This window comes from Leuresthes tenuis, unplaced genomic scaffold, assembly GCF_036924035.1.
Source record: "Leuresthes tenuis unplaced genomic scaffold, fLeuTen1.0.hap1 SCAF_11, whole genome shotgun sequence".
Taxonomy (NCBI): domain Eukaryota; kingdom Metazoa; phylum Chordata; class Actinopteri; order Atheriniformes; family Atherinopsidae; genus Leuresthes; species Leuresthes tenuis.
This window is the reverse complement of record NW_027325365.1, coordinates 16139621-16166350: the sequence shown is the minus strand read 5'-3', so window position 1 is coordinate 16166350 and position 26730 is coordinate 16139621. Positions and strand designations below refer to the sequence as shown.

The 26730-nt window shown below is 40.9% G+C and overlaps 5 protein-coding genes and 1 pseudogene across 21 annotated transcripts in view; all 6 read left to right on the top strand.

The window, feature by feature from the left end:
* LOC140318090 (protocadherin alpha-C2-like) overlaps nt 1-26730 on the top strand; it is a 166090-nt gene that overhangs the window by 107260 nt on the left and 32100 nt on the right. Inside the window, exon 1 of one of the 17 annotated variants that reach the window (XM_072395759.1) lies at nt 4336-6751. The exons of 14 other annotated variants lie outside the window; for them this stretch is intronic. In XM_072395759.1, the coding sequence (XP_072251860.1) occupies nt 4361-6751 (2391 nt within the window). In that variant the 5' untranslated portion in view covers nt 4336-4360. Of the gene's footprint in view, nt 1-4335; nt 6752-21103; nt 23668-24176; nt 26687-26730 lie in introns of those variants that run through there. 2 more of the 17 variants (XM_072395756.1, XM_072395761.1) reach the window with 2 other exon arrangements.
* On the top strand, nt 896-4247 carry LOC140318547 (protocadherin alpha-3-like). The gene is made up of 2 exons (XM_072396370.1): nt 896-3392; nt 4227-4247. Exons 1-2 carry the CDS (start codon nt 1014-1016, stop codon nt 4245-4247), a joined length of 2400 nt encoding a protein of 799 aa, XP_072252471.1. The 5' UTR covers nt 896-1013.
* Nucleotides 7548-10074, top strand: LOC140318546 (protocadherin alpha-3-like). The gene has a single exon (XM_072396369.1). It carries the CDS (start codon nt 7687-7689, stop codon nt 10072-10074), a length of 2388 nt encoding a protein of 795 aa, XP_072252470.1. The 5' UTR covers nt 7548-7686.
* LOC140318545 (protocadherin alpha-3-like) lies at nt 10980-13384 on the top strand. The gene has a single exon (XM_072396368.1). It carries the CDS (start codon nt 10997-10999, stop codon nt 13382-13384), a length of 2388 nt encoding a protein of 795 aa, XP_072252469.1. The 5' UTR covers nt 10980-10996.
* Nucleotides 14048-16554, top strand: LOC140318615 (protocadherin alpha-5-like). The gene has a single exon (XM_072396429.1). The coding sequence runs from the start codon at nt 14161-14163 to the stop codon at nt 16552-16554; it is 2394 nt and encodes a 797-aa protein (XP_072252530.1). The 5' UTR covers nt 14048-14160.
* Nucleotides 17609-20460, top strand: LOC140318544 (protocadherin alpha-5 pseudogene; annotated as a pseudogene).

Here is a 26730-nt window from a genome sequence, read left to right as displayed (position 1 = left end):
TATTTACATTTTACTTCTGCTCGGCGTTTAGAACTCATATCTGCTGCATTTTTTCGACAATATGTCAGCAACTAAATTATTATTATTGTTGTTGTTATTATTATTGTTAACTAAACTGTATTTTTTATTACTAACAATTTTTCATTATTATATTAATCAATTTAGGGTGACTCGAACCCTCACTTGTTCTCTCTCTGGCAAAAAAGCTGAATTGTAATTGGTTTGTTTGTGCTTTTGGAAATGTTGGCAATTTATGAGTATTAAGTCTGTTTACAGTATCTGCGAGCTACAAAGAAAACAATCAACAGAAGTGAGATGGCTTAGCCGGTTTTTACTGTATCTAGATAGAAGAAGGACAGCAGTGGCAACACACTGGGCGGTCCTTAAGCCGCTCTCCACGGTGCTGAAAGCAAATATTTGCCTGTGTTGGGAATTGGGTGCTATTCCTGCTTCTTCTACTGTGAAGTACAGCCTTGTCTCGTCATATTCTTCATCTAAGTGTTGAGCTGACTGACATTTTACAAAGGCCAAGTAAAACAATTATAAAAAGAGATGAGATAATACATAATTAGAGACATTTATTGAATAGCATTTTGTACACACAAAAGTACATTCGATGAGCAGTGTATTCCTTGAGAAGGAGTCCCTGAAAATAATACTTTGGCTATCAGATCATTCGATATTAACGAATTCGTTTTTCTGTGGTAATTTATCATAAACACCATTACCTCTCTTATGGGTTGTCTTTCTGTCTACAAAAATGTCACGAGATGTCGCTCGAGACCACGCAAAATTTGTCTGCCCGATGCTTGGAAACTCCTCCTTTGGTCATGACGATAAGCCAAAACGTCATCAACTCGTACTGCTTTGTGAAAACACCACACAGAGGGGGAGACTTTAAAGGGTCGGGATTGTTCGGCAGAATGGACATATGGAAATCACGTTTTTAATTTTCTTTTTGCGGAAAGGAAAAGAGGCACAATCCAAGATTTCTCACTTGTACCAGAACAGCGATGGCTGCACGGAGACAATGGAATAATATTGGGGCTCTGGTTCTCACTCTTCTTTGTCTCTTCGAAAGATCCGTGGCTCAGATATCATATATGATTTCTGAAGAGGTGGACATAGGTACAGCGGTGGGTAATCTTGCAAAGGATTTAAATCTCAGTGTGCAGCAGCTCCAATCCACGAGTCTTCATGTAACATCTGGGTATAAAAGGCAGTATTTTGACATCAATCGTGAATCTGGAGTACTTTTCGTTAGTGACAGGATAGACCGGGAGGAGCTTTGTCCTAATGTGGCAAAGTGCTCTTTAAATATAGAGGCAGTATTAAGTAATCCTCGAAGCCTCCATCGAGTTGAGGTTGTAATTAACGATGTTAATGACAATGCTCCAGCTTTTCTGGAAGAAATATGTACTGTTGATATATATGAGTCTTCATATGCCGGGGAAAGGTATCCACTCCCGTTAGCTCATGACGCAGACGTTGGTGTTAACTCGGTGAGGACTTATACACTTAACACAAATGAATATTTTTCTTTAGATATACAACGCAATGGTGACCAGAGCGTGTCTGCTGAATTAGTACTTCAGAAAGCATTGGATAGAGAGAAACAGGCACTTTTTCAGCACATTCTGACAGCGATTGATGGAGGAAAGCCCCCTAAATCAGGCACTTTACAGATAAATGTTAATGTTCTGGATGTAAATGACAATTCACCTCTTTTCAGTAAATCACTTTACAAGGTACATGTGGTTGAAAATGCAAGTAATGGCACAACCTTATTAGCACTCACAGCTAATGATTTAGACGAAGGTGTAAATGGACAAATCGTATACTCTTTTACTGAGAGAGGACGTTTTAATCCGGAGGACAAATTTTCCCTGAATGATGAGACTGGAGAAATTACAGTGAAATGCTGTATTGATTATGAGGAAAACCAAGCGTTTGAGATTCGTGTTCAAGCAAGAGATAAAGGCAATCCTCCCCGCAGTGCACATAGCAAGGTTTTAGTCGAAGTTATTGATGTTAATGACAATGCTCCAGAAATCTCGGTGTCATCACTTATGAGTCCAGTGAAAGAGGACACTGAAAAAGGCACCGCCGTTGCTATGCTTACTATCACCGACAAAGACGGGGGTAAAAACGGTTTTACAAACTGTAAGGTGATAGGTTCTGTGCCATTTAAATTAAAATCTAACTATAAAACGTATCATTCTTTGCTGGTTGATGGGCCGCTTGACAGAGAGAATATTTCCCGGTTTGATATATCAATTGTAGCTACAGATGAAGGAACGCCTGTTCTATCGAGCACGAGTGTAATCACTATTCAGATTTCAGATGTAAATGACAATCCTCCTCGTTTCGTGGATTCTTACATTAATGTTTCTGTGAAAGAGAATACCCCAATTGGAACTACTATTCACAAACTAAACACATTCGATCCTGATTTATATGAAAACGCCAAGTCAACTTATCATTTACTAAACAGCTCTCCCAAGACGACACATATTAATTCAATGGTAACAGTTAACTCAGAGACGGGAGATGTAGTCAGTCTGCAGGCTTTTAACTTTGAGGAATTGAAAACGTTTCAGTTTAAAGCTCAGGCCACAGACTCTGGTGTTCCTCCGCTCAGCAGCAACGTGACCGTCAACGTTTTTATTCTGGATGAGAATGACAACAGTCCCACGATTCTAGCTCCTTATTCTGAGCACGGCTCCGTTAACAGTGAGAGCATCCCCTACTCTGCCGAAGCGGGATACTTTGTGGCAAAGATCAGGGCTGTGGACGCAGACTCTGGATATAATGCGCTGCTTTCTTATCACCTGTCTGAGCCCAAAGGAAACAACCTGTTCAGGATCGGAACCAGCACCGGGGAAATCAGGACTAAGAGGAGAATGAGCGACAATGACCTCAAAACTCACCCCTTGGTGGTGCTGGTTTCTGATAACGGAGAACCTTCTCTGTCAGCTACTGTGTCTATTGATGTGGTGGTGGTTGAAAGCACAGCTGACATCAAGACTCAGTTCAGACATGTTCCTATAAAGGAGGACAGCTTCTCTGATCTGAACTTGTATCTACTGATCGCCATTGTATCGGTGTCAGTCATCTTTCTGATGAGTCTCATCAGTTTAACAGCTGCCAGATGCCACAGGACAGATAGCAGTTTCAGTAGGTACAGCGCCCCAATGATCACCACCCACCCTGACGGGAGCTGGTCTTACTCTAAAGCTACTCAGCAGTATGACGTGTGTTTCAGCTCAGACACACTGAAGAGTGACGTAGTGGTTTTCCCCGCATCGTTTCCACCTGTTGATGGAGAACTGATCAGTATTAACGGAGGGGACACTTTTACCAGAACTCAGACTTTACCAAATAAAGAAAAGGTAAGACCAATCAAAGCGTTCCCAACTTTTCTCGTCGTGTTATTACAGTCTTGAATCTTCACAAAAAAATGTTATGCTGGGTTAATTCGGTTAGATATGTTTAAGATGTTTACACCTAATTATTTACATATTTGTGTTTATTGGTGACTATCTTTCTGTCATTACATGTTCAGCACTCCACATTTGTATTGTGACTTCAAGAGTGACAATATTTGATCTGCGTTTGTGCTTTCCTTACTCTTACTTTAGTCTAACCCTTGATTCGTTAGCTGAGTCACGTGGGATAAAGCATAAAAAAAATCACGGACATTGATGTTAAAGTGTGCAGAAGAGTCAATTGCTGCAGACCGAATTATCCGTCTCTATCCTACAGTTTATTAGCGATAAGACTGACGTATCCACCGCCTATCGAAAACTCATGTAACACTATCAAAGACAAATGGAAAACTTGAGTTTTCATATCTGCTGTAATGTAACCTATCTGTTCAAATATGTGCGATTTTTACAAAGCAATAGAGAAGTAAGATGGGTCAAGTGATTTGTTTTTCTAGTCTAGTTTGTCTCTGTTAATTAACAGTGAAAAAAACGTTTATGAATCCTTAGATTGACAATCTCTTTTAGGTGGGAGTGCACACTAACACACACATACATTATATGTGTCAACTGTGAAAAGTAACGAAAAATTAGGCTTGTGCTGTTTTCCAGTAAAAAAATGACAAGCTGTGGGAACATATGTCCACGTGGTGGCACTAAAGGCCGTGACACTGAGAGATGTTGTATTTCACGCTCCTCCCAGTTTTTAAACGGGTTGACTCTCCGGGCTTTGTCACACAGACAGAGAAAATGGACGAATGAAGCTGCTGTTCTCCCGATTTACAGCATACACATTTGAAGGGGTCTGAAATTGTACTTCAATTCCTGTAGAAATCCCGACAGGGTGGACCTTTGAAGGATCTGCGTTCGAACGCATGCATGGAAATATGCCTGTACCGATCAGGACGCCTTTTGTTTCATATTTGGTGCTTCTGCTTTTGGAGTGTTTCTGGGAAGCAGTTTCGGGTCAGCTCTCTTACTCTGTGTTAGAGGAGGTAAATCTTGGAACTTCGGTCGGAAATATCGCCAAAGATCTAAGGCTTAATCCTCAGGATTTGGAATCTCGCATGTTTCAGATTGTTAGCGGGTCCAAGAGAAAATACTTTGAGGTAAACGTAAAAACTGGTGTGCTCTATGTTAATGAGGAAATAGACAGAGAGGAGCTATGTGGAAAGTCCCCGCAATGCACAGTCAGTGTAGAAGCCGTGATAAATAATCCTTTGAAGCTGCATCGCATAGAAATAAACATACTTGATGTAAACGACAACGACCCATTGTTCACGGAAAGGTCTCAAACTGTAAACATAGCGGAGAATACTCTGCCTGGAAAGAAAATTGCTTTGTCTGAGGCTGTCGATGCAGATGTAGGTAAGAATGCTGTTAATTCTTTTAAACTAACACCAAATGAATATTTTTCTCTAACTACTATCAAAGGAGGAGACGGTGTGTCTGCTGAGCTAGTATTACAGAAAACGCTGGATCGAGAGAGACAGCCTGTGATTAATCTCACTGTGTCTGCTATAGATGGAGGTACTCCACCGAGATCCGGTACGTCACGGGTCATTATACACGTTTTAGATATAAACGATAATCCTCCTGTGTTCAGTAACCCACTGTACAAAACACAATTGTTTGAAAACACCCCGAGCGGGACAAGTGTGATTACACTGAATGCAACTGACGCAGACGAAGGTACAAATGGTGAGATACTTTATACCCTGAGAAGTAAAGGGCAGGATCGTATATTAGAGATTTTTCACATTGATCCTGTCACGGGCGCGATAATAGTCAAAACTAATGTTGATCACGAGGAACAGACGGCGTTCGAGATACGTGTCGAGGCAAGTGATAAAGGCCAGCCTCCGATGTCAGCCCATTGTAAAGTGTTGGTTGAAGTAATCGATGTAAATGACAATGCTCCAGAGATCACTGTGACGTCACTTCTCAGTACAGTAAAAGAGGATGCCAAAGTGGGTACTGCTATTGCACTTGTCTCAGTTCGAGACCGTGATGGCGGTAAAAATGCCGAAGTGAAGTGTAAAATCTTACACGAGGTACCATTTAAACTAGAGACGAATTATAAAAACTATTACTCTTTAGTTGTTGACGGGGCTCTTGACAGAGAAATTACCTCGAAATACAACGTCACACTTACAGCCACTGATGAAGGAAGTCCTCCACTCTTGCACACTACTGTTGTTACTGTTCACGTTTCTGATTTAAACGACAACTCACCTCTTTTCTCAGAACCTGTGATTAGCGTTTACTTAAAGGAAAATAGCAAAGTTGGTACCGTTATTAGAACTGTATATGCCTTTGATGCAGACTTCGAGCAGAATCGCTATGTAAAATATTATTTTTTAGACAGCAGCAGTGACCAAGTGCCAATGTCTACAATGGTACACATAAATTCAGAGACTGGAGATATTGTCAACCTGCAGTCATTTAACTATGAGGAGTTAAAGACGTTTCAGTTTAAAGTTCAGGCCACAGACTCTGGTGTTCCTCCGCTCAGCAGCAACGTGACGGTCAACGTTTTTATTCTGGATGAGAATGACAACAGTCCCACGATTCTAGCTCCTTATTCTGAGCACGGCTCCGTTAACAGTGAGAGCATCCCCTACTCTGCTGAAGCGGGATACTTTGTGGCAAAGATCAGGGCTGTGGACGCAGACTCTGGATACAATGCACTGCTTTCTTATCACCTGTCTGAGCCCAAAGGAAACAACCTGTTCAGGATCGGAACCAGCACCGGGGAAATCAGAACTAAAAGGAGAATGAGCGACAATGACCTGAAAACTCACCCCTTGGTGGTGCTGGTTTCTGATAACGGAGAACCTTCGCTGTCAGCTACTGTGTCTATTGATGTGGTGGTGGTTGAAAGCACAGCTGACATCCAGACTCAGTTCAGACATGTTCCTATAAAGGAGGACAGCTTCTCTGATCTGAACCTGTATCTGCTGATCGCCATTGTATCGGTGTCAGTGATCTTTCTGCTGAGTCTCATCAGTTTAATAGCTGTCAGATGCCACAGGACAGACGGCAGTTTCAGCAGGTACAGCGCCCCAATGATCACCACCCACCCGGACGGGAGCTGGTCTTACTCTAAAGCTACTCAGCAGTATGACGTGTGTTTCAGCTCAGACACACTGAAGAGTGACGTAGTGGTTTTACCTGCACCGTTTCCACCTGTAGATGGAGAACTGATCAGTATTAACGGAGGGGACACTTTTACCAGGACCCAGACTTTACCTAATAAAGAAAAGGTGAGTTGTCAACCTACCACTGAATTTCAAGAATTGAAAAGTGCTTTGAGGGGTACAACTTATCAGCTTTTATTTCAACACTGATATCTTTCTCTGTAAGCCATAATTTAAACTTATTTTGTGTCAGTTTATCAGCACACGTTATGAAACGAAGTTAGGCATAAACGTGTCTGACGTGATGCATTTTATAAATTAAGGGGAAGCGTGCGGCTTTACGTGGGCAAGCTTTACAATAACCCCTGTGTTTTAAAGACTGATACTTCAAAAAAATAATGGTTTTGCAAGTGTAACTATCGTAATAATTTTAGCGAATACCGTTTGAGATTGAACATCTCGAATCTTTAGAAATTCGACTGCTTCATTTGAAAGGCGCTATCCATGGTACTGACACATCGATTTGCTTTAATTTATTTGGGAAGTTCGTCTCCTGTGGTTTTTGTCAATTGTTATTGCGCTTGAAATAGCTTTTTGGTGGGGCTCTACTCTGGAACCATCATTACATATTCTGCACTGAATGATTATCTGCTTTGTACAGCATGTTGTTGTCTATTCTGTAACAAAAAAGGAAAGAAAGCAACAACTGGTAGTATCGATCTTCAACTGTGTGCTATACGTTTGTATGGTATTTAACAACAGAAAGTAATTAATTACGTTTTGTTCATATAAACAATTTGCTGTTGCCTATACAAGGAACACAAGATGTCGCTCGAGACCGCACCATTTTCCGGTGCCCATGAATGACCTGAAACTCCTCCTCCTCATGTGATACAGTCACTGTGTTTCGTCGTGATCTGGCTTAGTAAACCGAAATGTCATGAAAGGATGTTCTCCACATTTCGAGAGCTCGGACATATTTTTGAGCTTTTCTCTGTTTTGTAAATGAATTGTGTTTTTTTTTTTGCCTGGATTTCCTTTGTTGAAAAAAAAGAAAAAAGATGAGTCGAGAATATTATAGATATACGGAATACATGCTGTTCGCCATTATTCTTTGTCTATCTGACTGGTGTTCAGCTCAGATTTCCTACTCTGTCTCAGAGGAAGTGGTAAAGGGCACACTGGTTGGGAACATTGCAAAGGATTTACACATTAATGCACAGCAACTGGAGGAACGAGGATTTCGGATTGTATCGGGATACAGTAAGGCATATTTCGAGGCAAATTTGAGAACTGGAGCTTTGCTTGTAAATGACAGGATAGACCGCGAAGAGCTCTGTCCTAATGTACCAAAGTGTTATTTAAATATAGAGGGACTCCTTGGAAATCCCATGAATATTTATCGTATTGAAGTGAGTATTCTTGACATTAATGACAACGCACCAACATTTCTCGAGCAAATCCATGTGTTTAATATCTCCGAATCATCCTCAACCGGTGAGAGGTATCCGCTCCCAGCAGCTCATGATGCAGACACTGGCAGTAATTCAGTGAAAACCTTTAAATTAAGTCCAAATGAGCATTTCTCCATAGATGTAAGTAGCGGTCAAGACAGTGTGTCTGCTGAGTTAGTGCTGCAGAAAGCTTTAGACAGAGAAAAACAACCCTCTGTCAAGCTAATTTTAACTGCTGTAGATGGAGGAAAACCTCCAAGGTCTGGCACTATGCAAATTCTTATAAGTGTTATTGACGTAAATGACAACACGCCTTCATTCAGTAAGCCGCTTCACAAAGTACGTGTGAGAGAAAATGTGCCTGTAGGTACAACAATACTTAAATTAAACGCAACCGATTTAGACGAGGGTTCAAATTCAGATATCAGATATTTTTTGATGAGAGGAGGAAGTGTGGACTCTCCAGGAAGATTTAATGTTATACCTGAGAGCGGTGAAATCGTTGTGAAGTCTAATTTGGATTACGAAGAAAACAACGCATATGAATTGAGAGTACGTGCAGCAGACCAAGGCGCGTCCCCCCGCAGTGGTTATTCTAAAGTCCTGGTCGAGGTGGTTGATGTTAATGACAATGCACCAGATATTTCAATAACTTCGATGTTAAGTCATGTCAAGGAAAGTGCTGAAATTGGAACAGTAGTTGCACTCGTAACTGTGACTGACAAAGATGGAGGGCAGAATGGCCTCACCAACTGTAAAATTGAAGACTCAATCCCTTTTAAATTAACGTCAAATTACAAAAACTATTACTCATTGATAGTTGACGGTCTTATTGACAGAGAGAGGGCACCACAGTACAACATAACTATTACTGCTGTCGATGAGGGTAGTCCAACTCTCTCTAGCACTGCTGTAATCAGTGTGAACATTTCTGATATTAATGACAATACACCGAGTTTCCCGGAAGATAATATGAATGTTTATATAAAAGAGAACAGTAAAGTAGGAAATACAATCACAAAGGCAACCGCACAGGATGCAGACACAAATGAAAATGCCAAATTGACTTATTCATTAATTGATTATAATCGCCAACACATTACAATTTCAACTGTTTTAAATATAAACTCAGAGACTGGAGAAATTATAAATTTGCAGTCTTTTAACTACGAAGAGATAAAAACATTCCAGTTTAAAGTTCAGGCCACAGACTCTGGTGTTCCTCCACTCAGCAGCAACGTGACTGTCAACGTTTTTATTCTGGATGAGAATGACAACAGTCCCACGATTCTAGCTCCTTATTCTGAGCACGGCTCCGTTAACAGTGAGAGCATCCCCTACTCTGCCGAAGCGGGATACTTTGTGGCAAAGGTCAGGGCTGTGGACGCAGACTCTGGATACAATGCGCTGCTTTCTTATCACCTGTCTGAGCCCAAAGGAAACAACCTGTTCAGGATCGGAACCAGCACCGGGGAAATCAGGACTAAGAGGAGAATGAGCGACAATGACCTGAAAACTCACCCCTTGGTGGTGCTGGTTTCTGATAACGGAGAACCTTCTCTGTCAGCTACTGTGTCTGTTGATGTGGTGGTGGTTGAAAGCACAGCTGACATCCAGACTCAGTTCAGACATGTTCCTATAAAGGAGGACAGCTTCTCTGATCTGAACCTGTATCTGCTGATCGCCATCGTGTCGGTGTCAGTGATCTTTCTGCTGAGTCTCATCAGTTTAATAGCTGTCAGATGCCACAGGACAGACGGCAGTTTCAACAGGTACAGCGCCCCAATGATCACCACCCACCCTGACGGGAGCTGGTCTTACTCTAAAGCTACTCAGCAGTATGACGTGTGCTTCAGCTCAGACACACTGAAGAGTGATGTAGTGGTTTTCCCCGCACCGTTTCCACCTGTAGATGGAGAACTGATCAGTATTAATGGAGGAGACACTTTTACCAGGACCCAGACTTTACCCAACAAAGAAAAGGTATGTGTTTAAGGTCACTTGATGGCTTTCAGCTTAAAAATAACACGATAAAAAAAATTGAAATAAGAAAACTTCGTTCCACATAATCCAGTATGTACATATGTATGTACTGGATAATATGGACCGACAAGGAATTCCAACACAATTTCATGTCAGCAAAAAACTCAGCTAACAATCATACAACAGAATAGGACAATGAACCACCAACCAATTACAGACGCCAAGACTGGCAAAAGATTAAACTCTAAACACAATGTGGTTTCTGAATGCACATCACTCTCCATCAACGGTTATGCTTAAATTTGTATAATCTTTGGAATGTTTCCGAGAGTTCAGAATCAATGCGTTGTGTACTTTTTTTTTTTAATAAGACTTATTTAAGTTTTTCCTCGGGGACAAGTGAATGAGGGATTCGTTTATTTTTCATATAAAGACTGAGCTATAATTTCATGAAATTGAGTTGACTTCTCTTCCTGAAAACAGTGCATCACTGTGATATAATTGTGGCTCATTAACCTACAAAAGCCTGTATCCAACAGCACCCCCGACAACAATGAACTATTAAATAGACATGTAAATATTGTGTACCTAATGTAATACCAACAACTAAAACAAAAAATAAAAAAAATAATTATTAAGTCCCATCTATTTTATTGACATTATCTTTGTAATGCTGAGCTAGGTGTAATTCGGATTTATAAGGACTTGCCTTGGGTTGACCACATGGTGTTGCTCGAGACCATGGATACTCTTATTACAGGCTTTGTCTAAAACGCCTCCCTGCAGGGCTGAACTAAAACCGTCATTGGCTATCCGTTTAGATAGACTGTGGTTTTGCTGTGGCAAGAAGGATTCACGCTCTGTTGTTTATGACGGATATGCTATATACATTTAAGTAAACTGGTCTGTAGGGATTTGGTCTGAACTGTTCAACATGAGAGACGAGGAACGTGCTTGGATTTATTTTGTTGTGCTGATTTGTCTCTGTGAATGCTCTGCTTCGCAATTGTCTTACTCCATTTTCGAGGAGGTGAACAAAGGCACCGTGGTGGGGAATATCGCAAAGGATTTGAACTTGAATTTACAAGAGGTGGAAACCAGAGATTTACGTATTGTTTCGACTAACAGTAAGAATTATTTTAACGTGGATTTGCGGACCGGGAGCATCTTTGTTAACGAAAGAATAGACAAAGAAGAGATTTGTCCCAACACGGCACTATGCTCCCTAAAAATACAGGCTGTTTTGAGCAACCCAATGGCTGTACACCGGATTGACGTAAATGTTTTAGATATAAACGATAACTCACCGGAGTTCGTTGAACAGTTGTACCTATTAAACATCTCTGAATCAATGTATCCAGGAGAACGCTATCTCCTGCCAATAGCAGAAGATGCAGATACAGGCAGCAACTCAGTTAAGAGCTACAAGCTTAGTCACACTGAGCATTTCTCCCTTGATGTACAGAGTGGCGGTGAGCACGGTGTCTCCGCAGAGCTGGTACTTAAGAAAGCCTTAGATCGAGAGAAACAGCCAGTGCTTAAACTGATTCTGAACGCTTTAGATGGAGGGAAACCAGTTAGATCTGGTACATTACAGATAAATGTAAATGTAATAGATGCCAATGATAACACACCACTGTTTAGCAAATCTCTGTATAAAGCACAAGTAAGTGAAAATACCTCACAAGGAACAGTGGTAACCAAGTTAAACGCAACAGATTTAGATGAAGGCATGAATGGCAAAATCTTGTATTCCTTTATCAAACGAGGTAACTCTGACCCATCAAATATTTTCAATCTTAATTCAGAAACGGGACAAATAACGGTGAAAGGCAATTTAGATTATGAAGAAACGTCTGCTTATGAGGTCAGAGTTCAAGCAATAGATCAAGGAGTCTCTCCACGTAGTTCCCATGCTAAACTTCTGATAGAAGTAATTGATGTGAATGACAATCCGCCCGAAATATCTGTGACATCCCTGATGACGCCAATAACAGAAAACGCAGAATTGGGAACAATAGTTGCTTTACTTACAGTGAGTGATAAAGATGGGGGAGGCAACGGTTTCATCAATTGTAAGGTAGTTGGATCCGCTCCCTTTAAACTAAAGTCCAGCTACAAACATGACTATTCATTAGTTGTTAATGGCCCACTGGACAGAGAAAACACTCCCATTTACAACGTCACCATTTCAGCTACAGATGAAGGAAGTCCACCTCTGTCCAGCATCAGGATCATCACAGTTCATGTTGCTGATGTCAATGATAACGCCCCTCTGTTTATGGAGCCCGTGATCAATGTTTATGTCAAAGAAAACAGCCCAGTGGGCTTACTAATACATAATATAAAAGCCTTTGATCCTGATCAAGATAGCAATGCAAAGGTTACTTACAAACTGTTAGACGACTCCCAAAAAAATATTCAAATTTCATCTGTCTTGAATATAAACTCGGAGACCGGTGATATAGTCACTCTGAAGTCTTTTAACTATGAGGAGTTAAAAACATTTCAGTTTAAAGTTCAAGCCACAGACTCTGGTGTTCCTCCGCTCAACAGCAACGTGACGGTGAATGTTTTAATCCTTGATGAAAACGACAATAATCCCACGATTCTAGCTCCTTATTCTGAGCACGGCTCCGTTAACAGTGAGAGCATCCCCTACTCTGCTGAAGCGGGGTCCTTTGTGGCAAAGATCAGGGCTGTGGACGCAGACTCTGGATACAATGCGTTGCTTTCTTACCACCTGTCTGAGCCCAAAGGAAACAACCTGTTCAGGATCGGAACCAGCACCGGGGAAATCAGGACTAAGAGGAGAATGAGCGACAATGACCTCAAAACTCACCCCTTGGTGGTGCTGGTTTCTGATAACGGAGAACCTTCTCTGTCAGCTACTGTGTCTATTGATGTGGTGGTGGTTGAAAGCACAGCTGACATCCAGACTCAGTTCAGACATGTTCCTATAAAGGAGGACAGCTTCTCTGATCTGAACCTGTATCTGCTGATCGCCATCGTGTCGGTGTCAGTGATCTTTCTGCTGAGTCTCATCAGTTTAATAGCTGTCAGATGCCACAGGACAGAAGGCAGTTTCAGCAGGTACAGCGCCCCAATGATCACCACCCACCCTGACGGGAGCTGGTCTTACTCTAAAGCTACTCAGCAGTATGACGTGTGTTTCAGCTCAGACACACTGAAGAGTGACGTAGTGGTTTTCCCCACACCGTTCCCACCTGTAGATGGAGAACTGATCAGTATTAACGGAGGAGACACTTTTACCAGAACTCAGACTTTACCCAACAAAGAAAAGGTAGGAAATTTGTGTTAAATTCTTAATGCTTGTTACATGAACGAATTTACGTTTATGGCTCGATGGTACTTAAAGAAAGGGATATATTTTGGACCGCAATTTGTGCCGCTCGTTTGATATATAAATCAGTCCTAAACAGTCAATTTGTTATGATATGATATTCATACAATTAATCGCATGTCAAGGTGTTGGACATCAACTTTGTGACAACATCTGCTGTCTTTATGGTCTTTGAAAGACTCTAGTTGAGTAAAAACTACAGTTGATTACCATATATATGAGTTACCACCTGGCTTAAAACAAACAAACAAAACACGTATAACGATTTCTGGAATAAAAAAAATTAAATTCTTGCCTTCTAGAAACTAAAGTGGCTATTTCAGTCCCTGAAATGTTTAGCTTAATCAAGTCAACCCCCCCCCCCCCCCCCCCCCTTCCTCTCCCAAGTTTTTTTTCTTCATTTTTCCTCTTTATAAAATAGTAGACGCAGTTATGTATTTAATTTATAATGTTTTAAAATATGGTTATGTGTTACCTTTTATTAGTATTTGCTTACTGGTCACTGTCCACATGATGTCGCAGGAGACCATGCATTTTAGTGTATTTACATTTTCAAAACTCCACCTCCTTGCTTGGGGGGGGGGGAATGAAATCTTCATCGGCCATTAGCACACCCGTGGACGGTGGTGGAAGGATCAGTACAGGAGCTTTCTGATAACACCTTCGCTTTCGTTGGAAATATATTTACCGTGGATAGATGATCACTTAGGTTCAACTCTTTGGGTTGATCGATAATGTATACGCGACGAGAAAAGGAGTACGTCTGGATTGACATCATCATTTTTCTTTGTCTTTGTGACTGGTCTGCTTCGCAGTTATCTTATTCCATACCGGAGGAGGTGAACAAAGGCACCGTAGTGGGTAATATCGCAAAGGACTTGAATCTCAATATACAAGAACTAAACAGCAGAGACCTGCGTGTTGTTTCAAGTGACAGTAAGAAATTCTTTGACGTGAATTTGCGGACCGGAAACCTTTTTGTTGAAGAGAGGATAGATAGAGAGGAGCTTTGCCCGCTCGTGGCTAAATGCTCGTTAAAAGTGCAAGCTCTTTTAAGTGATCCAATGACAGCATATCGCATAGAGGTGACTATTGTAGACGTAAACGACAATTCGCCTGCTTTCATTGAAAAAAAGTATTCCCTAAATATTTCAGAATCATCCTTAACGGGAGAGCGCTATCTTCTCCCAGTAGCAATAGATGCAGACATAGGAAGCAACTCTGTAAAGAGCTACAAGCTGAGTCAAAATGAGCATTTTTCTCTTGACGTGCAAAGCGGCGGAGAACACGGGGTGTCTGCCGAGTTAGTGTTAGAAAAAGCGCTGGACCGAGAGAAACAGTCTGTGATAGCACTTCTGCTGACGGCTATAGATGGAGGTAAACCCTCTAGAACAGGGTCATTACAAATATATGTAAATGTAATAGATGTTAATGATAATATACCTATTTTTAGCAAATCGCTTTATAAAGTGCGTGTCATAGAAAATGCAACTCCTGCAACACTTGTTATTAGGTTGAATGCAACTGACTTAGACGAAGGCATAAATGGCAAGATCCTTTATTCCTTCATCAAAAGGGGAAATGTTGATCCATCAAATATGTTTTATCTAAATGCAGAAACAGGAGAAATGACTGTTAAAGGTAATGTAGATTATGAGGAGACGTCTGCTTATGAAGTTAGAGTTCAAGCAATGGATCAAGGAGTCTCTCCTCGTAGTGCGCATGCTAAACTTCTGATAGAGATAATCGATGTTAATGACAATGCCCCAGAGATAACTGTGACGTCATTGTTAACACCCATAAATGAAGGTGCAGAACTGGGGACAATAGTTGCTTTTATTACAGTGAGTGACAAAGATGGTGGAACTAATGGTGTGACCAAATGCAGCGTAGTTGGAGCCGCTCCGTTTAAACTTAAATCCAATTATAAAAACGACTATTCACTGGTAGTAGATGGATCACTTGATAGGGAAAACACTTCTCTTTACAATGTCACCATTTCAGCTACAGATGAAGGAAGTCCACCTCTGTCCAGCATCAGGATCATCACAGTTCATGTTGCTGATGTCAATGATAACGCCCCTCTGTTTATGGAGCCTGTGATCAATGTTTATGTCAAAGAAAACAGCCCAGTGGGTTTACTAATACATACTATAAAAGCCTCTGATCCTGATCAAGATAGCAATGCAAAGGTTACTTACAAACTGTTAGACAGCTCCCAAAAAAATATTCCAATTTCATCTGTTTTGAATATAAACTCAGAGACTGGTGATATAGTCAGTCTGCAGTCTTTTAACTATGAGGAGTTAAAAACATTTCAGTTTAAAGTTCAAGCCACAGACTCTGGTGTTCCTCCTCTCAGCACCAATGTGACGGTGAATGTTTTAATCCTCGATGAAAACGACAATAATCCCACGATTCTAGCTCCGTATTCTGAGCACGGCTCCGTTAACAGTGAAAGCATCCCCTACTCTGCTGAAGCGGGATACTTTGTGGCAAAGATCAGGGCTGTGGACACAGACTCTGGATACAATGCGCTGCTTTCTTACCACCTGTCTGAGCCCAAAGGAAACAACCTGTTCAGGATCGGAACCAGCACCGGGGAAATCAGGACTAAGAGGAGAATGAGCGACAATGACCTGAAAACTCACCCCTTGGTGGTGCTGGTTTCTGATAACGGAGAACCTTCTCTGTCAGCTACTGTGTCTGTTGATGTGGTGGTGGTTGAAAGCACAGCTGACATCCAGACTCAGTTCAGACATGTTCCTATAAAGGAGGACAGCTTCTCTGATCTGAATCTGTATCTGCTGATCGCCATCGTGTCGGTGTCAGTGATCTTTCTGCTGAGTCTCATCAGTTTAATAGCTGTCAGATGCCACAGGACAGACGGCAGTTTCAGCAGGTACAGCGCCCCAATGATCACCACCCACCCTGACGGGAGCTGGTCTTACTCTAAAGCTACTCAGCAGTATGACGTGTGTTTCAGCTCAGACACACTGAAGAGTGACGTAGTGGTTTTCCCAGCACCGTTCCCACCTGTAGATGGAGAACTGATCAGTATTAACGGAGGAGACACTTTTACCAGAACTCAGACTTTACCCAACAAAGAAAAGGTAGGCTATGTTTGACAGTGAACGTTTTAATATTCAACTTGAGACTTAAAAATGTGTCAAATGAAAAACATTTATTATTGGTTTCAGTCTATGTTCATTAGACTCTCAAGGCAAATGTGAATGTCAGAGATCATAATACTGATAAGATATTTAAGGAACTCATTGTTTGTGTTGTGTCACATTTGTCACATGGTAGTAAAGAAACAAAATTGAGCTTTTGTATTAACACCCCTCCCTTAAGTAGTTTTTTGTTTTTCTTTTCTAAATCACCACCATTTATGGACATTAGACTTCTTTATTTCAAGCTTAAAAATAGCTATAAGCTATCAGAGACTGTGCTCAATTGCATGACCTTGCTTAAGTTAAATAGCGTAATCAAAACACAAGAGCAACACAACACTGTACTGCAAAGCAAATTATATTAATATATACACACATATGTATATGTATTAATAAGAAGGCTAGTCATCTCAGTATCTAGTAGATACTGTAGGCTAGTAGTAGAAAATAGGAGCAGATAAAAATCAGTTTCAAGCTGTAAGAGAAATATTCAGAAATGTTGAATTCATAGCTTTTTTTTACATTAAGCGGTTTCTCCTGAACCTGCTCTCCTTTAAAATTGTCATTCATAAAAGTTCCTTCAACCTGGCAACTCAGAATTTTTTCTGAGAAAGTGTTCGTCTTGTTGATAAATATGAAGTTATTTCAATATTCGTCTCTTAAACATGTCAACTTGATCAGAAAACAATTTGAATATTTCAACATGGTGCCACTCCGTGGTGCTCTCCGTGGTACTGAAGTGAGATAAAAATAAATAAATAAATAAAGTATGTTTCCTGTCCCTTTTATGGAAGCTTTTTGATGAAACATAGACAGGTTTCTGCATAACCATTCTTGTAAATTTAAAAGGAAATTCGGTAGTACACAGTCAGACTAAAATTAAATGATATATTACATATATTTTTAAGTAGGGTGCCCAGTTATTAACATATCCATGGCTTGCTGCATGCTGAATGTTGTTCTCTTTTTTTAAATACTTCATACTTGTGTTTCCAAATCCATAGGCTATGTGGGCAACTTTTTTGTTTTGTTTTGTTTTATTATTTACTTTGTATTAAATGGCGGCCAATCAACTCCAGAGTATTTACTACTTTATTTACAATATTTTTTTGCAACTTACTTAATTATATGTTGGTGGGATGAATTAACCACACGATGTCACTGGAGACCATAGGTATAAATATCTTTATATGTTTAAACTCCTCCTCCGTGCACGGTGAAAAAATGACGGGTCATCAACCATTATAGTTTCCTGGATATTCGGACAGCACTGTGTGGAGAGGAGAAGAAGCTGAAACAAGATACACTTGAAAGCATAATTTGTACTGGATCTAAATGGTCTTTTGGATTCGGCTTCTTTTGCCTTATCAAAGATGTTTATGCGACGACTAAACGGACACGTCTGGATTGATTTTTTTGCGCTTCTTTGTCTTTGTGACTGGTCTGCTTCGCAGTTATCCTATTCAATTTCTGAGGAGGTGAACAAAGGCACGATAGTGGGGAACATTGCAAAGGATTTAAGCTTGAATGTACGAGAACTGGGGACCAGGGATCTGCGTATTGTTTCAAGTTTCAGTAAGACATATTTTGACGTGAATTTGCAAACTGGGGACCTCTTTGTTACTGAGAGAATAGACAGAGAAGAGCTTTGCCCGCATTTGGTAAAATGCCCCGTCAAAATTCAAGCTGCTTTAAATAATCCAATGAATGTACACCGCATTGAGGTAAACATTCTTGATATTAATGATAACTCACCCTCCTTTATTGACCAGTGGCATGTATTAAACATCTCGGAATCACTGTCACCGGGAGAGCGCTATCCTCTCCCAGTCGCAGTAGATGCAGACATTGGGAACAACGCAGTGAAGAGCTACAAGCTGAGTCAAAATGAACACTTCTCGCTCGATGTGCAAAGTGGCGGAGAACACGGGGTGTCTGCTGAGTTGGTGTTACAGAAGGTTTTAAACAGAGAAAAAGAACCTGTAATCGGACTTATTTTGACGGCAGTAGATGGAGGTAAACCGCCAAGATCAGGAACACTGCAGTTAATCGTCAATATCATTGATGTCAATGACAATACGCCCGTATTCAGTAAGTCCCTTTATAAAGCACGCATCCCAGAAAATGCTACACCTGGAACATTTGTTATCAGGTTAAATGCAACAGATTTGGACGAAGGCATAAACAGTAAGATTCAGTATTTCTTTATCAAAAGAGGAAATATTGACCCAACAATGTTTTTTAATCTAAACTCAGAAACGGGAGAAATAACTGTGAGATGTAGACCAGATTATGAAGAGACGCGTGCTTACGAAATTAGAGTTCAAGCAATGGATCAAGGTGCCTCTCCTCGTAGTGCGCATGCGAAACTGCTGATAGAGATAATCGACGTGAATGACAATGCCCCAGAAATGTCTGTGACGTCACTGATGACACCTGTAAATGAAGGTGCAGAAATGGGAACAATTGTTGCGTTTATTACAGTGAGTGATAAAGATGGAGGGAACAACGGCGTGACAAAATGCAGTGTAGTTGGATCCGTTCCATTTAAATTGAAATCCAACTATAAAAATGACTATTCATTAGTTGTAGATGGACCACTGGACAGAGAACACACTTCTTTTTATAACGTCACCATTTTAGCTACCGATGAAGGAAGCCCACCTCTGTCCAGCATCAGGATCATCACAGTTCATGTTGCTGATGTCAATGATAACGCCCCTCTGTTTATGGAGCCTGTAATCAATGTTTATGTCAAAGAAAATATCCCAGTGGGCTCACGAATACATACTATAATAGCCTTTGATCCTGATCAAGATAGCAATGCAAAGGTTACTTACAAACTGTTAGACAGTTATAAAAAAAAAATTCCAATTTCATCTGTTCTAAACATAAATTCCGAGACTGGAGAAATAGTCAGTCTGCAGTCTTTTAACTTTGAGGAGTTCAAGACGTTTCAGTTTAAAGTTCAGGCCACAGACTCTGGTGTCCCTCCGCTCAGCAGCAATGTGACAGTCAACGTTTTTATTCTGGATGAGAATGACAACAGTCCCACGATTCTAGCTCCTTATTCTGAGCACGGCTCCGTTAACAGTGAAAGCATCCCCTACTCTGCTGAAGCGGGCTACTTTGTGGCAAAGATCAGGGCTGTGGACGCAGACTCTGGATACAATGCGCTGCTTTCTTATCACCTGTCTGAGCCCAAAGGAAACAACCTGTTCAGGATCGGAACCAGCACCGGAGAAATCAGGACTAAGAGGAGAATGAGCGACAATGACCTGAAAACTCACCCCTTGGTGGTGCTGGTTTCTGATAACGGAGAACCTTCTCTGTCAGCTACTGTGTCTATTGATGTGGTGGTGGTTGAAAGCACAGCTGACATCCAGACTCAGTTCAGACATGTTCCTATAAAGGAGGACAGCTTCTCTGATCTGAACCTGTATCTGCTGATCGCCATCGTGTCGGTGTCAGTGATTTTTCTGCTGAGTCTCATCAGTTTAATAGCTGTCAGATGCCACAGGACAGACGGCAGTTTTAATAGGTACAGTACCCCAATGATCACCACCCACCCTGACGGGAGCTGGTCTTACTCGAAAGCTACTCAACAGTATGACGTGTGCTTCAGCTCAGACACACTGAAGAGTGACGTAGTGGTTTTCCCCGCACCGTTTCCACCTGTAGATGGAGAACTGATCAGTATTAACGGAGGAGACACTTTTACCAGAACTCAGACTTTACCCAACAAAGAAAAGGTGAGTTTTCTTCTCAAGGCAATTTGCAGAGTAAAAGGCCATCTCCAAACTCAGCTTCCATGTCACTGTGTCTTTTGAAAAGTAGATCTACTTGCCGGTCACCAAATAGTGTCTCTTGTAGTTACTAAATTTAATTCAAAACATGACAAAATTAACAAAACTAAAAATCTACCAAGTTTCGATTAAACTAAATAATAAACGAGAACACAAAAAGTGAACTTATCATGGATGCTATCAACCAGTGACATTGTAAGGTGCTTTTTAAGGTTGTGAAAATTATGTCAAAGAAAGAGGCATTGTCTTTTTCTTATCCAAAAACTCTGACATCAAAGATCTGATAATTTCTTGTTGCTGTTCTTTTCAGTCTTTTCTGATTGTCATTTATTTTCTTTCTGTATTGATTTATTAATTTATTCAAAGGAGCTATTGAAAAAAAACAATCTATTGGTCTATTATGATTCGTTACTCAGAGATGTATTCTTATAATAGAGCATTGTTCAAGGAAAGTTTTTTTTTCCCCCATTTATAGCAATAACTACTGTTTGCTTTTTCTTATCACAGTCCTTTTGGGAAAGTTATTCATTCGTTGGTGTAATGACAACTTTACAATTGGCTTAAGTGGACATAGTATATTTAAAATAGCATGATGCAGTTTTGTACTCATTTTACTATGAGACACAGGGCGTGATATTCAATTTTTAAACCATTTTCATATTCAAGTTGTAACACGTGGGGTCGCTGATGACCACATGTTTTATGAGCTTGATATTTTAGGTCTCCTCCTTACGTGAGGAAGGGTGGTAGACTACGTGTGCTTTGTGAGAGTGAAACAAATGGCAAAAGAAACCCGAGGACCCGAATGGTTGGAAATAACAATATCGTCTCATCGAGTGGGGTTTGGTGGATGAAAATGACTTGCTTCGTGTCAATGTGTTTGAAATCCTCCATGGGGAGCAAAAAGAACAAGGGGATTCTCTGTTTGTTTCTCATTCTGGTTTTACCCGAATGGTCTGCTGCTCAGATATCCTACTCCGTTACGGAGGAGGTGGACAAAGGGACTGTCGTCGGGAACCTGGCAAAGGATTTTAATGTCAACGTTTGGGACCTGCATACAAGGAATCTAAATATTGTGTCAGGATACAGTAAGAAATATTTCGAGGCTAATTTGAAAACGGGAGATCTGTATGTTACTGACAGGATAGATCGGGAGGATCTTTGTCCTAACACGGTTAAATGCACATTAAATTTAGAGGCCATACTAAGTAATCCTATGGTGCTCCGACGCATTGAGGTGGCGATTGCCGATTTAAATGACAACGCACCTACATTCTTTGAAAAGTTATTTACACTTAATATCTCTGAATCTTCTCCCACAGGAGAACGTTACTTGCTTCCTCTGGCTGTTGATGCAGATATAGGCAGTAATTCAGTAAAGACTTATAGGCTTAATCCAAATGAATATTTCTCTGTTGATGTACAGAGTGATGGTGAACATAGTGCTTCTGCTGAATTAGTGCTATTGAAAGCTTTGGATCGAGAAGAACAGGCTGTTGTTAAGTTAACGCTGACGGCTTTAGATGGGGGCAAACCTACTAAAACTGGAACCGTGCAAATAAACATTAATGTTCAAGATGCCAATGATAACTCACCGTTGTTCAGCAAGAGTCTATACAAAGCACGTGTGAAGGAAAATTCTCCCTCCGGATCTTTGGTTATTAAGCTTAATGCCACGGATTTAGACGAAGGGGACAACGGGAAGGTAATTTACTCTTTTGTCAAACGAGCCAACTTCAATCCTGCCGATGTGTTTTTCATAAATGCAGAGACTGGTGAGATAACTGTTAAAGGGAATTTAGATTACGAAGCACAATCTGCCTATGAAATTCATGTTGAAGCCACAGACAAAGGTGCGTCTTCTCGAAGAGCAAATGGAAAGCTTCTGGTAGAGGTTGTCGACGTAAATGACAATGCCCCAGAAATTGTAGTGACGTCACTCATGAACGACGTTAGAGAAGATGCCAATATGGGAAGCGTTGTTGCTTTAATAACCGTGACTGATAAAGATGGAGGGAAAAATGGTCAGACTCGTTGTACACTTGTTGGTTCTTCACCTTTCAAACTAAATTCGAATTATAAGAATTATTATTCATTAATTGTGGATGGAACGCTTGATCGTGAAGTGCGCTCTTTTTACAATATCACAATAACCGCTAATGATGAAGGTTCCCCGCCTCTTTCCACTAACAGTGTTATTAATGTGGAGATTTCTGATGTCAATGACAATAAGCCTCGTTTCCTTGAACCCGTAGTTAATATCTATGTAAGAGAAAACAACCCTGTTGGAACTCGTATCTATACGATTAGTGCTATCGATCCTGATACAAACGAAAACGCCCGAGTTAAATATTCATTAGAAAGTAATTCGAAAAACATTCACATAACTTCATTTATAAACATAAACTCAGAGACTGGAGAGATTCTAAGTCTGCAGTCTTTTAACTACGAGGAGTTAAAAACATTTCAGTTTAAAGTTCAGGCCACAGACTCTGGTGTTCCTCCACTCAGCAGCAACGTTACGGTAAATGTTTTAATCCTCGATGAGAATGACAACAGTCCCACGATTCTAGCTCCTTATTCTGAGCACGGCTCCGTTAACAGTGAGAGCATCCCCTACTCTGCTGAAGCGGGATACTTTGTGGCAAAGGTCAGGGCTGTGGACGCAGACTCTGGATACAATGCATTGCTTTCTTACCACCTGTCTGAGCCCAAAGGAAACAACCTGTTCAGGATCGGAACCAGCACCGGGGAAATCAGGACTAAGAGGAGAATGAGCGACAATGACCTGAAAACTCACCCCTTGGTGGTGCTGGTTTCTGATAACGGAGAACCTTCTCTGTCAGCTACTGTGTCTATTGATGTGGTGGTGGTTGAAAGCACAGCTGACATCCAGACTCAGTTCAGACATGTTCCTATAAAGGAGGACAGCTTCTCTGATCTGAACCTGTATCTGCTGATCGCCATCGTGTCGGTGTCAGTGATCTTTCTGCTGAGTCTCATCAGTTTAATAGCTGTCAGATGTCACAGGGCAGACGGCAGTTTCAGCAGGTACAGCGCCCCAATGATCACCACCCACCCGGACGGGAGCTGGTCTTACTCGAAAGCTACTCAGCAGTATGACGTGTGCTTCAGCTCAGACACACTGAAGAGTGACGTAGTGGTTTTCCCAGCACCGTTTCCACCAGTAGATGGAGAACTGATCAGTATTAACGGAGGAGATACTTTCACACGGACTCAGACATTACCCAACAAAGAAAAGGTGAGCTGATCGTGACCTATATAAATTTGGAGATATCTGTTGATAAGCCCGTGGCTGTTTCTGTTTTTTAAAGCCTTCTTAGCAGAGCAGATTATACATTTTCGACATTTGGTGACGTATTCTCATAGATGTTTAGGCAAAACTAAATTATCTGTAATGCAAGATATGGCAAAATTTCTTTAAGGCAGGCTTCAAAACAGTTGATGAATTATTTAAAGCACAAAAATCAAAAGAGAGTATAGTAAAATGGACAACTGACTCGGACGTTGTCCATGGTGCTGAATGGTGGTAAGTTATTGCGTGTACAAAGGTCGTTTAGCTTAATATCATTCAGTTTTTACGGTCTTTATATAAACATCAAACAATGCATTGAGCAACGTTCCTATAATTGACTACATAACTTCAAAAATCTTAATGTCTTTATACATTTGGACCAACAGCTGGTGTCGCTGGAGACCATAAGCACCCGTCTTTTTTTCTCCAATTCTCTTTTTTAGACTCCTCCTCTTGTGTGAAGCATCAGTAGTCGAATGCTTTGTCAGATATTCCAACTGGTCACTGAACAGAGAGGGCTCCGTTTACTAATAACCTCAAATGTGGACATGTTAAACTATTAAATATATCGTATTGCGTGGCAGAAATGGGACGTGGAAGACAAAGAGGCACAATATGGATACAGTTCATACATATGCTTTATTTGTGTGGTGCGTCTGCAGCGCAGCTCTTTTACTCCGTTTCCGAGGAGGTTGACAAAGGAACGATGGTGGGAAATATCGTTAAGGACTTACAAATTAACATGAACGAAATGGAAAAACGGGATTTACGAATCGTCTCTGGGAATTCTAAGAAATATTTTGATGTGGATTTAAAAACTGGCACTCTATATGTTTGCGATAGGATAGATCGTGAAGAGCTCTGTCCAAATACGGCTAAGTGTCGCCTTAACATAGAAGCAATACTTAGCAACCCGATGCATCTCCATCGTATAGAGGTACAGATCACTGATATCAACGATAATGCTCCATCCTTTCGCGAAAACGAGATGACTTTGAATATTTCGGAATCTTCTTTTACCGGGGAGAGGTATTTACTTCCGATGGCAAACGACGCAGACACGGGGAGTAACTCGGTCAAAAGCTACAAGCTGAGTCCAAATGAATATTTCTCACTGGATGTGCAGAGCAGCGGACAGCACAGTGAGTCTGCTGAATTAGTGCTGCAGAAATCTTTAGACAGAGAGAAAAAGTCTGTTATACACCTGATTTTAACTGCTCTGGACGGAGGAAAACCTGCAAAATCAGGGACTTTGAAAATAATTGTACATGTTATGGACGTAAATGACAATACTCCATTATTCACTCAATCCCTGTATAAGGCGCAGGTAACTGAAAACGCTCCATTTCAAACTACCATCGTAATTGTAACTGCTTCAGATTTAGATGAGGGAATAAATAGTGAAATAGTGTATTCGTTTATTGAAAGGGGAAATTTCAACCCTGAAGCTTTGTTCTCAATAAACCCCAACACTGGGGAAATAACTGTGATAGGAAAGATAGATTATGAAGAAAATACAGCCTATGATATTCGTATACAGGCAAGAGATAAAGGGACACCTTCACGTAGTGTGCATGGTAAATTGTTAGTCGAAGTAATTGATGTTAATGACAATATCCCTGAAATCCTCGTTACATCTCTGATGAGCCCAGTTAAAGAGGATGCTGACGTAAGTACAGTTGTCGCTCTGGTTACTGTGACAGACAAAGATGGGGGCAGCAATGGTCTCACCAGTGCTAAAGTTCTTGGGTTGCTTCCTTTTACACTCAAGCTAAACTATAATAATTATTACTCATTAACTGTTGATGGACCTCTTGACAGAGAAAATATTTCTAAATATAATGTTACCATTATAGCCACTGATGAAGGCATTCCACCTCTCTCCAGTACTTGTGTTATTCCTGTTCACATTTCTGATGTGAATGACAATATCCCTTCATTTTCAGAGCCTAACATTAATATATATGTGAAAGAGAATAGTGCAGTTGGAGCTAAGCTCTTCATCATAACTGCATTAGACCCAGATATAGGGGAAAATGCTAAAGTAACATATTCACTATTAGGTGGATTTTCAAAACATATTCCAATAACATCTGTTTTGAATATAAACTCGGAGACTGGAGAAATAGTCAGCCTGCAGTCTTTTAACTTTGAGGAGTTAAAAACGTTTCAGTTTAAAGTTCAGGCCACAGACTCTGGTGTTCCTCCGCTCAGCAGCAACGTGACCATCAACATTTTTATTCTGGATGAGAATGACAACAGTCCCACGATTCTAGCTCCGTATTCTGAGCACGGCTCCGTTAACAGTGAGAGCATCCCCTACTCTGCTGAAGCGGGATACTTTGTGGCAAAGATCAGGGCTGTGGACGCAGACTCTGGATATAATGCATTGCTTTCTTATCACCTGTCTGAGCCCAAAGGAAACAACTTGTTCAGGATAGGAACCAGCACCGGGGAAATCAGGACTAAGAGGAGAATGAGCGACAATGACCTGAAAACTCACCCCTTGGTGGTGCTGGTTTCCGATAACGGAGAACATTCTCTGTCAGCTACTGTGTCTATTGATGTGGTGGTGGTTGAAAGCACAGCTGACATCCAGACTCAGTTCAGACATGTTCCTATAATGGAGGACACCTTCTCTGATCTGAACCTGTATCTGTTGATCGCCATTGTATCGGTGTCAGTCATCTTTCTGCTGAGTCTCATCAGTTTAATAGCTGTCAGATGCCACAGGGCAGACGGCAGTTTCAGCAGGTACAGCGCCCCAATGATCACCACCCACCCTGACGGGAGCTGGTCTTACTCTAAAGCTACTCAGCAGTATGACGTGTGTTTCAACTCAGACACACTGAAGAGTGACGTAGTGGTTTTCCCAGCACCGTTCCCACCTGTAGATGGAGAACTGATCAGTATTAACGGAGGAGACACTTTTACCAGAACTCAGACTTTACCCAACAAAGAAAAGGTATGGCCGGTAGCACATATTATGCAGAAATGTTAACAATTTAA

Coding starts and splice junctions, on each gene's coding strand:
- LOC140318547 (XM_072396370.1), top strand. CDS start 1,014: ATGGCTGCACGGAGACAATGGAATAATATTGGGGCTCTGGTTCTCACT. Junction 3,393..4,226: donor CTTTACCAAATAAAGAAAAG/GTAAGACCAATC, acceptor TTTGTCACACAG/ACAGAGAAAATGGACGAATG.
- LOC140318546 (XM_072396369.1), top strand. CDS start 7,687: ATGAGTCGAGAATATTATAGATATACGGAATACATGCTGTTCGCCATT.
- LOC140318545 (XM_072396368.1), top strand. CDS start 10,997: ATGAGAGACGAGGAACGTGCTTGGATTTATTTTGTTGTGCTGATTTGT.
- LOC140318615 (XM_072396429.1), top strand. CDS start 14,161: ATGTATACGCGACGAGAAAAGGAGTACGTCTGGATTGACATCATCATT.